The following is a 12,548-nucleotide window of genomic DNA, read 5'->3' on the forward strand; positions in this document are numbered from 1 at the left end:
GGCTTTGATTTCTTTCCTTAATGCACTGAAACATGGTGACTCAGAGTTTATTACAAATGCAATCAAACCAATGACACTGATGCATAATCAAAGAGATTGTGGTTGGTTAAGTGTGGGAGCCCATTCTCAGGTTCCTCGTGGCTTTACCCAGCAGGTCCACATAGAGGATGATTAGGATCACGGGCCTGAGTGCAGGTGTCTGAGATGGTCTGCACTTGGCTGTGCTGGGGGAGGAGGTCTTTTGCTCCACCCCTTGGCGTCTCTATAAAAACCCTGGGGCAGAGACAGTCAGGGCCCTTTGGAATAGGTTCCAGGCTCTCTCGAGGCTATCCTTTATTTTCTATCTGTTTATCTCTGCAAGATTCTCCGCAATAAATCCTTCTATCTAATATTTCCTGCTGCTCGCACTCAAGAAAACTCTGGGGAGCTGTGGGGTTGGTGGGTAAATGCCCCACAGTTAAGGTACATACAAACAAGACACAAGGCTGTGGAAAGAGCATGTGGACAACACTATGCCAGGAGTCTCAATTATTGTTGCACTAAATTTAGTGGCATAAACAACAGCCCTTTCCCTTTGCTGTTTTGTAGGTAAGGAATTTATGAAAGGACTCACTTGCATAGATCTAGCTTGGGGTATCTCATGCAGCTACAGTCAAATAAAGGTTAGGGCTTTGGCCACTTGAGGCTTGAATGGGAGGGCCAATCTAAAGTCAAAGGGAAGAACCTCTTATGAAAAGTGGGTCAAGTAAAACAACATTGCCATGTTTCTTTAAAAAAACTATTTCTTTGGGATTTTCATACAACATATTTTGATCACATCATCTCCACTCCTCCAACTCCTCCCAGATCCACTCCCACCTCTATTACCCTCCACCCCAGCTTCATACTGTCTTTTTTTAAAAAATAAACCACGGACTCCAACTTGTGCTGCCCATTTGCTCTAGGTGTGGGGTCACCCACTCGAGCATTACTGATAAACTAGGAGCCACAACCTTAAGGAAAACAGACTCTCTCCCCCAGAAGTCACCAATTGCCCAGCTTCTTAGTTGGGGTGGGGTCCTAAGTCATGAATCCTTTCCCACTCTATGCTAGAATGTTGCTTGTTGATTCTGTGCAGGTCTTACGCAGACAATTACAGCTGCTATGAGTTCATGAGTGCACTGGTTCTGTCATATCCAGAAGACACTGTTTTGCTTTGGTCCTCTGCAATCTCTGACTCTTACAGTCTTTCCTCTATATCTTCTGAGATGATCCTTGTGTGATAGTGTGTCCACCAATATATTGTGCACCCTAATAAACTTATCTGGGGTCAGAGAACAGAACAGCCACTAGATAGACATAGAGGCCAGAAAACGGTGGCACACACACCTTTAATTCTAGCCTTCTGGAGGCAGAGATCCATCTGGATCTCTGTGAGTTCAAAGTCACACTGGAAACAACCAGGCATGGTGACACACACCTTTAATCCCAGCACTTGAGATCTCATGTCTTGCTTGGGAAAGACACATGCCTTTAATCTCAGGAAGTTATAGCAGGAAGCAGAATGGTATATTAAGGTGTGAAAACCAGGAACTAGAATCTTTTAAGCTTTTAGGCTTTTAGCAGCAGTTCAGCTGAGATCCATTCAGTTGAGGACTCACGAGGCTTTCAGTCAGAGGAAACAAGATCAGCTGAGGAATTGGCAAGGTGAGGTTGGATATGGCTTGTTCTGTTTCTCTAATTTTTCATCATTCACCCCAATATCTGGCTCCCATTTTTTTTATTAATAAGACCCTTTAAGATTCATGTTACATCCCTGAGCCTTGAGGGAGGGGGGTGATACAGATACCCCTTTTATGGTGGAGCACTCCACTGATACTTTGTATTTTGACCAGTAGTTTCTGCATTAACCACCATCCAATGCACAGAGAAAATTTTCTGATGAAGTCTGAGAGCTGCACTAGCCCATGGGTAGGGAGGCATGAATTTACAGGCCAGTTTGAAACTGTCCATTTAGCAGAATAATAGTGATAGGCTCATCCCTGAGGCCTGTGAGCTCCCAAAATATAGGTCCTTGGCCAGACTTACAGGACCAGACATATGCTTCTTCTTGTAAAGTGGGCCTTAAATCTAATCAGAAAGTAGTTGGTTACTCCCATAGTATTTGTGCCAATACTGCATTTACAGAAATATATTGTCATTATTGCAGTTCATAACGTTCACAGATGGGTAAGACTTGATGACTCTCTGTCCCTGGTTCCCCTCTCCTACTCTGCATAACCTCCAAAGAACCTTTCAATACTATGAGAAGTAATGGACATATTTTAAAATTATCACATGCTAACTTACTCACTGACTTCAATACTTGTGTTTCCCAATTGTTCATCCACTAATGCAAAGAAAGAGACAGAAGCAAGGAGAGGGGGATAGTAGGTGTAGTTTTTTTTAAATAAAGTAATAATAGCTGTCATATTTCGGCACAGAGTGGCTCGGTTACTTATTCCAAGACATAGTGAGTACCAGAAGATCAATTTACACCTTTGTGATACTTGACCTTGTGGAGACTCTATTGCACTTTATCCTGGAAGAAGTGCTTTTAAAAAGCACTTAGCTCTTCTGGTCAGTTTACAGTATACCCATCAGTGGGGTGTAGCTCTCTTACCATACAGGCTCTAAGTCAGAAGAACAGGATGGCTCTATGTGGACTATTCCATAAGAAAGAGAGCAGGAACCTTACTGAGTTTCTTCATGCTGTCAAGCTTGCTGAGTAAGTGACCCCCTTGGGAATGTAGAGACATTAATAGCTGGGTCTTGCATGTAAGTCCTTATTCCATTTTGAACTGATTTTGTATATGGTAAGAGATGATTTTTGCTGGTGGCCATGTCAGAGGAACAGCAGGTGGCAATTGAAATTCAAGGTGTCAGCCCACCAGGAGGCAAATTCCGGATGGGTGACTCTTGGAAAGGCAAGGTCCTGAGACTACAGACCCCAGAATGTTTTTTGCTTCTGCTGTGCCTTTACATGTTTGCTGCTACCATTTTTCTCTGGTATCTGGCATGGTGTCAATGGGTGTGGGGAGATCCCCACTGCCTGTAATGTAGTGTCTTTATCTCAAGGAAATATCCCATTCTACTGGGCATTTTTACCTGTGAATTATTATGAAGATGATTTCTTCCTAAACTGTACTGTTTAACTGAAACAATGATTTTATACAATAATAATGTTAGTTTAAATAGGATTTTGATGATTGAGGGATCTTAATAAATATAGTAAGGGGTTATGATAGAGGTTAGTTTAGTGGAAAAATTAACATAGGTAAAGGTAGGGTAAAATGTTGCCCTTGCCTCTGATAAAGTGGAGACTGCAGAGGATAAAAAATGAAACAAGGAAGTGTCACACAGCTAGAACACCTGATTTCTACTGAGGAGCCATAAAGACTGTGGCTTAGGTTAACGATTAAGGAAAACAATTGAGTTCTAGTAGCCCAGCTAGTTCAAATTCTTTTAATCTTAATGTTGGGAGGTATATTCACAGGTTTCAGAGTGCACCATAGCTGAAACAAAGCTTTGAAAATAACTTAAAGTTAGATCAAGATGTTTTTGTCAAATAGCTGTGAGGTGAAAAACCCAAGAAGACAATCTAAAGTTTTAGAAAGGCATATAGTTGAATGAGGAACTCATTAAGGTCAGGGAACAAGAACAAAGCAGCCTGATTATTATTAGCTGATGTACTTTTCTTGCTAGGATTGGTTGATGACCAAAGGTGATGATTAATTCCTTCTGCCCTCAATCTTCTGATATAAAAAACAACTGATGAGTGGGTATGTCCCCTAAAGATTTAAAGTAGAGCTGACTGATTATTTTTCATGCATAAAAGTTTAGGTTTGTGATACCTTTAAAATTCCTTATAAGATTACCTTTTAAGATAAAAAATAAAGTGATTGGTTCTTTCTTTGCAACCACAAAACGCAGCATGCCAGTAAAAGAACTGGCTGAGAAGAATACCTTGCTTGCTTACACTGTTAATCTATAACAAATTGCTTGAATATGAATGTACGTAAGTTCTTGAGACAACTTGTTTTTCACCTGTAATATGTAAAATGTTTAATCATGTAAGGGATATACTTACATACTGTTTTTAAATTGTGTGCATTCTAATAATTCACTTGAAAAATTCAATGTAACCACACTGTAATTTTTGTATTGCCTGATTTTGCTGGGGTATATAAGCTGTAAAGGAAAGAAAAAAGATACTTAGAGTTAGAAGGAAAACATCAAAAATAGATAAGGAAAACATCAAGAATAAGAGAAGGCAATCACAAGGCAAATAAAGAATAGAGAATGCAAAAGAAGAATAAAGAAAAAGTCTGAAGGAAACCATCAAGAGTGTGTGTGTGTGTCTTTTTCCCTTACCCCCTCAGATAAAAACATTGTAGTACAACGACTCCGAGTTCCTTTGAGCCCTATGTTGCTGGAGGCTGATCCCCTGGGCAGCAGCAGTTTTCCTTCTTCCACACGTCACTAAGTTTCCTGGAACTATTTACGGATATTGTCCTTCCCTAAATTTGTATGCCCAGTTTACAGTTCAGAACAAATTTTGTTGAAAGCCATTTGGATGTAAATACACTGGTTTATTTCTAGGTTCTCTACTCTGTGCCATTGTATCTATACTTTTTACATTAGCACCATGCTGTTGGATTACTATTTCTTTGTAGTACTTTGTTTTGTGTTTTGGTTAGAGAGGATGTCTTGCTATGTTGTCTAGGTTGTTCCCAAACTCCTGGACTCAAGTGATCCTTCTGCCTTAGCTTCCTAAGTGGTTGGGTCTGCAGATATGCACAGAGTGAACCCTGCTTGGAATAGGCTTTTAAGTTGGATAGTGTGATGACTTCAGCTTTGTTCTGTATATTCTGCTGTGGACATATGCACTCTTTTGCAGTTCCATATACATTTAAGACTGCTTTCTGTTTTTATAGGAGTCGTTGACACCGAGATTGGGATCACATTAATACTACAGATTACTTTGGGTAGTATCAACATTTCAACAATAGTCATTCTCCCAGTTTATGAACATTTACTTGTGCTCTCCTCAATTTCTCCCATTAATATTTTTATTGTGAGAGCTTTTATCTGTTTGGTTAACTTTTATTACTAGGCTCTTTTGTTGGGTAATTAGTGTAAAAAGATTCACTTTCTTGATTTTCTTTTCAGATAATTTATTATTTGCATATAAAAATACTACTTTTTAAAAAGAGACAGGTTCTCATTAGGTAGTCCTGGGTGGCCTTAAATTTATGGAGATCTACCTGCCTCTGCCTCCAGATTAAAGGCATGTGCTACTCCACCCAAAATTCTAATTTTATGTTGATTTAGGAAAATAATATAAAAATGTACTTAAGGATCTGATTGTCTGTATGCATGTACATGTACCGTGTGTGTATGATTTTCATGGAGGTCAGAAGAGGACCTTGGATTCACTGGAACTGGATTTGTATAGTTGTGAGCCACCATATCGGTGCTGGAATTGAACATGTGTCCTCTGAAAGAGCAGTAAGTGCTTTTTACCACTCTCAAGTCCCATATGCTGATTAAAAAAAATACTGTAACTTTAACTGTTTAATGTATTTGTTTTAATAGCCTAACTAGATATATATCTAATGGAGTTGAAATTACCATTTGAAAGAGTTATCTTCTCTTCTGTGTTTATTGAAGCAGGATTCATAATGGCTAAGATACATACTCAACCTAGGTATCCACAAACATATGCATGGATACAGAAAATGTGGTAAATTTACATAATGAAATAAAAAGAGCTGTGGTTGTACTGGGTAGATGTTCCAGCTTTGTCCTGGAAGTACTATCCCCATTGAGGCTTCCAGTAACTGTCACGCCTAAGAGGTGGGGCTGAGACAGGAGTGCTTAAGACCTGAGATCCAGAAGTGCTGGCTCTCTTGGTTCCTGGATCCTGGACGCTGGAGGTAGACCGAGCAGAGTTCTCCAGAGAACACCGCTGGACTGTGCTTCACCTTTTCTGGACCCTGTAACCTATCCCTTCACTTGTAAGTTACCCCACAAAATAAATCTCCCTTTTAACTAAGTGGAGTTGCCTTAATATTTCAACCAATATTTTGTAACTTGGATGAGTCTGTAGGACACTATGACAACTGAAAAGAACTAAACACAGAAAGACAACTACTGAATAATTTAATAGGCAAGACTCTGGCCACTGTAGTTATTTAGCTGTGTGGTGGGTAGGATGAGCATTTTGACCTGAACATCCCAGATACAGCATGCAAGACTGGGTGCCTTGTGTGGTCCATGTTCTAGTCCCCAACCCAGAGTCCAAGTCACTGTTCTTTTAGCCAAGGAATGTCTCTGCTGTCTCATTTGAGGCACCTATATAAACCTGCCTTCCACTTCACACAGTCACTACAGTTAGAGCTGTGGTTTGAAGGCATCTTCAATGTAAGAGTCTTCAGTGGAGCTAGGTATGATGGTATATAGCTACATCCCAGCACTTGGGAGTTTGAGGCAAGCTTTGGTTACACATTGAGACCCTGTCATCACACACATACACACACAAACACACAAACTAGTAAGTGACAATACCATGCTCACTCTTCCCACAGTCTTTCTTCAGTTGTCTCCAGCAGAGTTGGTTGGCCAGTGTGATTGTTGAAAACCTTTTTGCTAACCTAAGGCATTGGGACTGACTAGGATCTTTGTTGGTGCAGTGTTTTTTTAGCCTCCTTTTTTGAGCTTATTGCTTCAGATGGTGGGGGATAATAAAGATGAATGGGACAGAGTTCCTTGCCCTCAAGGGAGAACCAGAGAGTTATAGAAAACGTCAATGAGGGCTGGAGAGATGGCTCAGAGGTTAAGAGCACTGACTGTTCTCCCAGAGGTCCAGAGTTCAATTCCCAGCAACCCATGGTGGCCCACAACCATCCATAATGAGATCTGGTGCCCTCTTCTGGTGTGGAGACATACATACAAACAGAACACTGTATACATAATAAATAAATAAATCTTTAAAAAGAAAACGTCAATGATTCAAGTAGCAACCAGAGGAAATCTAGGGGAGGGGAAGATTGGAGGGAGGGACTGAGACAGGCACTTGGCAGTGTTCTTTGAGGCATGGGATTCTCAAGAGATGGGGTCTCTGGTCATCTCAAGAGTTAAGGAGCTGAGCACCAGTTCAGGAACAGTTCAGGAGTGAGCAGCTCTCACTCTCTCGGCCTGTCTCTAGCCTCCTTGCTGTTGAGCAAATGTAGCACACACACTGGTGGGAGTGCTGTTCTTTCTCTGCAAGGCATCAGTGCCACATGCTTACTAGCAATAAGCTAAAAGCTATCCATGGCCTTTTTTACTTCATTATTTTGGCAGGTTAAAAAGTTGGTTCTTTGAGTACTCTGATACCATTAGGGAGGAGCTGGAGCCATATGAATGGCAGAGGAGGATAGGTGGAGGAATTGCAGGTTTAGGCAGGTCTCAGTACCATTCCCAGAGAGGACTAGGGAGTATCAAATGCTAGAAGACATCTGCTACTTACACTCTCTTCTGCAGGGTTCCTGTGAGATGTCCTGCTTCCTGCTGGGTAGCTCTGTCACTCATTTTATGATTTATTCTTATCAGAGGAATGAAAGACAATGTTACTCCAAATGCCACAGTGTTTGCTTTATTTAAAACCTGAGGTTAAAAAACATTTCCAAATGGCATAGCAGATATTATTAAAGGAGTATATTCAATGATACTGAAGTCTCATCCCTTTGTGCAGATGAAGTGCTGGTGTTTGATGTGCTTCTGAGTAACTCTTTGGCAGATAAGAATAAAATGGGTTCCCTGACTCGTTATCTCATAAGGCCACACAAAGTGAGGATTAATGATTTAAAGTGCACTCCAATTGTTAAGCCTTCCCATAGAGGCTCAGTGTCACTGCAGTCACCAAAAGCAGAACACCTAGATTAAACACACATCAAAAAGCTCTAAAAAAACGCCCCTTGATCAGAGAGGTCTCCTGAAACTTAAAAAGTGCTTGAGAATGAAAAGGAAATTTTGAATTAACTTTCCTGTTTTGTTAGAAGATTTAGGTGAGATGAGAAAATTGTGCTAAGACTCTACCAAGTAGTGTTTGTTTTTGTAAATGTGAACAGCATTCAATGGTCTTTGTATTGCATTCCTTGGTTCTGAGCACCAAAGATGGCTCTTCTCTGCCTCCTTTTCCAAAATCTCTGAGCTAAGAATGTTTTCTCAGTATAAAGAATTCTCACAGATAGAACCACTGAGTCTGAGTTTGAAAACAAAACCCCATGAACATCAAACCATATCTGCAAGATTTCTTTTTGGGCCAGGAGTGGCTTGAGACCTGGGGAACAACTGAAACTGTTATTCAGAAATAACACCTTTATTTATATATGGCTCTTCACTTCTACTTCCCAAACCATATGGAGATTTTCAGTTCTAGATTTCTACTTGAGAATCCCTTTGCCTTCTTGGTCCAGGGCTAGCTGGAATCCAGGGTGCTTATGCCAGCAATGCTCTCCAAGTACACTCAGACATGGAGGGCCACTCTGTCTCAGACATGCTTCCCTGTGTCTGGGTGGCTGGTTTATTTTTTGAGTGAAGTCTAGTAATGGCTTCAGTGGCACTGGTAAACAGGCAGCTGGTAACACTACTAACATGACTGTTATGAGGGAGCTGAGTTATTAGAAAAAGAATGACCCAGGATCTCAAGGGTGTTTCCTTATGATTTTTAGTGTAATTAAGTCCAGCTGGGCCACCATCTTCCTTAGTGATCCTTCAATTGTCATTTGCATTTTAAAAAAGTCACTCATTAAAGTTACTAAACCTCATTAAAATTGGGAACTACTTAAAATAATAAAGCTATGTGTGAAAGGCACACTTACACAGGGCCAAATGTTCTCTGGTGACCTAGTGCTCGGGAGCATTAACAGTGAACTAATAGAGAATACAGTACAAAGTCCATTCAGCACAAAAATAAATATACTATCAAAGATAAAGAGTTGGAAAGCGCCTACTGGAGCACTAGGCAGTCAGCACTGAAGCCTCTCACCTCCGTTCTGAGTTGGCTTCATAAGAGCCATGTGGGTCTCCTGGTAAGTGACAGAGGTTCAGGATAAACTCAGATGGAAGGCCTCAGGCCCCTCCCAGGCCACCAATACAACAGCAACTTAGTGAAGGGTGGCTCTTGATGCAGATGGTGGCAGTAACACCAGCATAAGGCCATGAGCTTGGCCAGTGTCTCCAACATACCCTGGAAAAGCCAAGTAATAAAAATGAGATCCTAGTTGGTGGTTGGATGCTATTAGCCTAGTGAACAAGCTGGCTTTAGTATTCCATTTGCAAGAGGGTAGAAGTTTCAAAGGCAAGAAGATTTGGTCTTCAGCAATCTCAGGCCACATACAGACCTACAAGGACCCATGTCAATCTTCAAAGACTCAGGTGCATATGCTGGCCTCACATCAAAAAAAGTCGCCAACAAAGGTAAATTGGTAGTGGGAGTAAAAAAGGGCCACAGAGAACAGAAAGCTATCTAAGCTATCTGTCCTAGAAAAGGAAAGAGTAAGCTGTCTGCAGTATCAGATATGAGGTCATGAGCAGGATGTAGGCAAATGGGGAGGGAGTGACTAGCAGATGGAGGCCAAAAGGAAGTTATACCTTGTTCTTCTGCTATGTTGCTTCTTATGATACCAAAGACTTTTTTTTAGAAAAGTTCCAGGTATTGAAAGTGGTTCTTAACTGGCTCTACTCACTAGTAAACAGCTGTCTTCAGGTGGGGCAGAAACTCTGGTGTTTATATACAAAGATAGGCTATGGGCTGACACATGAGCTCTGAGGCCAACCTGAGTTCACTATAGGGAACTTGGCCCATTTTTCTACTCCTGCAATCAATATGCAGAGCAGAAGCCTTCAGGTAGTGGCTGCTTTTTCCTAGACCTCTAGTTGGTTCCTGTGTCTGTATGTGTGAGAGAGAGAGAGAATTTAGAGCTGCTGAGTGGCCAGGCTGAGCAAAGGCCCAGAACAGACAAAGGCTCAGAAAAACAGCACAGCTCAGGCCTCCCCAAAATTGCTGAGTGGGGGAAGCAGCCTCTACTTATGGATAAATTAAGGGAAAGGGGCATCTCTTACATGATGGCCCTACGGCCTCCTTCTCTCCTGGGACTACCAAATGATTCACAAAGTGAATCTTGGCCTGAAAAATACCACAGCAGATTGTTACCAACTGTGATCCCAAGTGAGGCCAATGGTATCCCAGAGTATAAACATTTGGCAAGATGTCCCTTTGGGTGAGAAGATAGCTGAGTCTCATATCTGGTCCTCGGGAGCCCTGGGAACAGAGAGTGATGGCTGCATGGAACCAAGTACCCTGTGAACCTTGGCAGAGCGGTTTCTGAGGTGCAGCCCAAGGCCTCTGCCAGAGCTGGTGAGCTGGGGTACAGCTGATTTTCTTTCCTTTGTTTCTAATTTTTTAATTTTTAAAATTTTGTGTGTGTGTGAATATGTATGTTTAATGAGATGGGTGAGGAGTAGTAGTGTTTTCTGTGGATGTTGAAGAGCTATCAAAGTTCAGGTACTGATGTTATGGGAAATCGCTTCCATCGTAGATCACAGGCCGGTCAACAGTCAGGTGGTAAAATACTTTTTTGGAGATAAATCTGAAGAAACAAAAACGGAAAATGAAGGTGTTACCTTTAGTGAAGACCAAGGGTGGCAGCTGCTACTGTGGCCTCATGTCACTAATTGGGCTTGGCAGGGTGTAGAAGCCAAAGTCTCCAGAGAAACAGCTTTTGGGAACTGGGCAACTCCTGGACCGTTTTAGTGTTCCTTGGTTCCCTATCCCCATCTTCTGCCTGTCTAGTCTAGCAAAGTTCTCTCCCTTCAGGAGGTCCAAGTACTGTCATTATGGGCTTCCTAGGGCTTGAGTGAAGAGTGGGGCTGTAAGTCTTTTTTCTCCCTAGCTGCTCTGAGGTGACAGTGGTCAGAACAGCATGGGAAGATGGACTGGGTGCCATAGGAGGTCATAGCAAAAGCCAAAATGTACGTCAAACCCACTGGACGTTTGTATCAGTTCTGATTTCCATATGCCATAGACAGAGATCATTCTCCAGAGCTTTATACTACTCCAGGTTTTCCAGGAGCCTGCTAGAGACTTCATGAGGCCCTTGTCACACCTCTCTCTGGACCCACAGCCAGGCTCAGTGATGCACTGATAGTTCTTAGGGTCATTACAGAAAAAGAAATGGTTAACTAGAGCTGCATCAGGAAGAACAGGGCTTGGCTACATAGGCACTGACCCTCTCCTAACCCTGTCCCCTACTGCTAGTGCTGCTCACCCAGATGAAGACTCCACAGACAGCTTCCTGGAAAGGCTGAGCATACTCTAAAGTCCTACAGATTTAGGCACAGTTCTATTACCCAGGGCAACACAGAACAAGTGGGAAGATTACTTCCAGTCTCTTGGGTTGTATACAACCCTGTCCACGGGCCTGAGAGCTCAGGACCTGAGGAGCTGGGGTAGAATTGGAATACCTTTGCCTAGAGTATCCTATCAAGTCACTCTATTAAAAGCCAAATGATTATGAGGGAGAAGGTAGTCACAGCCTAGACAGGTCTATTTCAAGAAAGGTGCTATGGGATAATGCTTTTGTACACTGGTTTAATAAAACACTGTTTGGCCAATGGTGAGGCAGAATAGGGTTAGGCAGGACATTCTAACTAGAGAGGAGGAAGGAGAAAGGCAGAACAGAGGACACTGCCAACTGCTACCATGAGAAGCAAGATGTAAAGATACCGGTAAGCCATGAGACACATGATTTATAGAAATGGGTTAATTTAAGATGTAAGATCTAGTTATCGAGAAGCTTGAGCCAGGAGGCCATACAGTTTGTAATTAATATAAGCCTCTGTGTGTTCATTTGGGTCTGAGCAGCTGCGGGACCGTGAGGCGCAGGAACTGGGCGGGCAAAGGAAAACTTTCAGTTACAAGCCCCTGTGAAGAAGCTATCTGGAAACCAGAAGCCATTCCTAGGGACAGATGTCTCGACTTGTGCACATGACAGATGCTGTCTGTATGGCTGCTCTGTCCTGTTCCCTTTTCTAGCCATCTGCTTACCATTCTTTTTTATATTCTCATGCTGACTACTCCTGAGATCAGACCCCCTTGAGCCTTCAGCTGACCCTCAGTACTGCCTGAAGTAACTGAGGAGCTCAAGATGGCAAAGGTTGCTCCTGTGACATACAACATGGCTGTTGTGAAATATTAGTTTAAGATGTGTTACATTTGCTTATGTTTGTGGAATATTTGCTTAATGATGCAAAGATGTGTTTCATTCTTTTATGTTGCATTTGTTTAACTCTATAAAGCTGTGTTACTTTGCTTGCCTAAAACACCTGATTGGTCTAATAAAGAGCTGAATGGCCATTAGCTAGTCAGGAGCGAGAAACAGGTGGAGCTGGCATACAAAGAGAATAAACAGAAGGAGAACAGAAAAGGGAGGAGTGAAAAAAGGAAGAGAGGACAACGCCAGGGGCAGTCACCCAGCCACACA

General features: G+C 42.1%; 1 protein-coding gene across 1 annotated transcript in view; it reads right to left on the minus strand.

Moving 5' to 3' along the window:
- Window positions 1-7,631: 7,631 nt before the first annotated feature.
- Window positions 7,632-12,548, minus strand: part of Fyco1 (FYVE and coiled-coil domain autophagy adaptor 1) — a 91,499-nt gene continuing 86,582 nt past the window's right edge. Inside the window, 1 exon segment of the mRNA XM_028860586.2 lies at window positions 7,632-10,655. Coding sequence (XP_028716419.1) covers window positions 10,580-10,655 — 76 coding nt within the window. The 3' untranslated portion in view covers window positions 7,632-10,579.

Source organism: Peromyscus leucopus, chromosome 7 (genome assembly GCF_004664715.2).
Source record: "Peromyscus leucopus breed LL Stock chromosome 7, UCI_PerLeu_2.1, whole genome shotgun sequence".
NCBI classification, from domain to species: Eukaryota; Metazoa; Chordata; class Mammalia; order Rodentia; family Cricetidae; genus Peromyscus; species Peromyscus leucopus.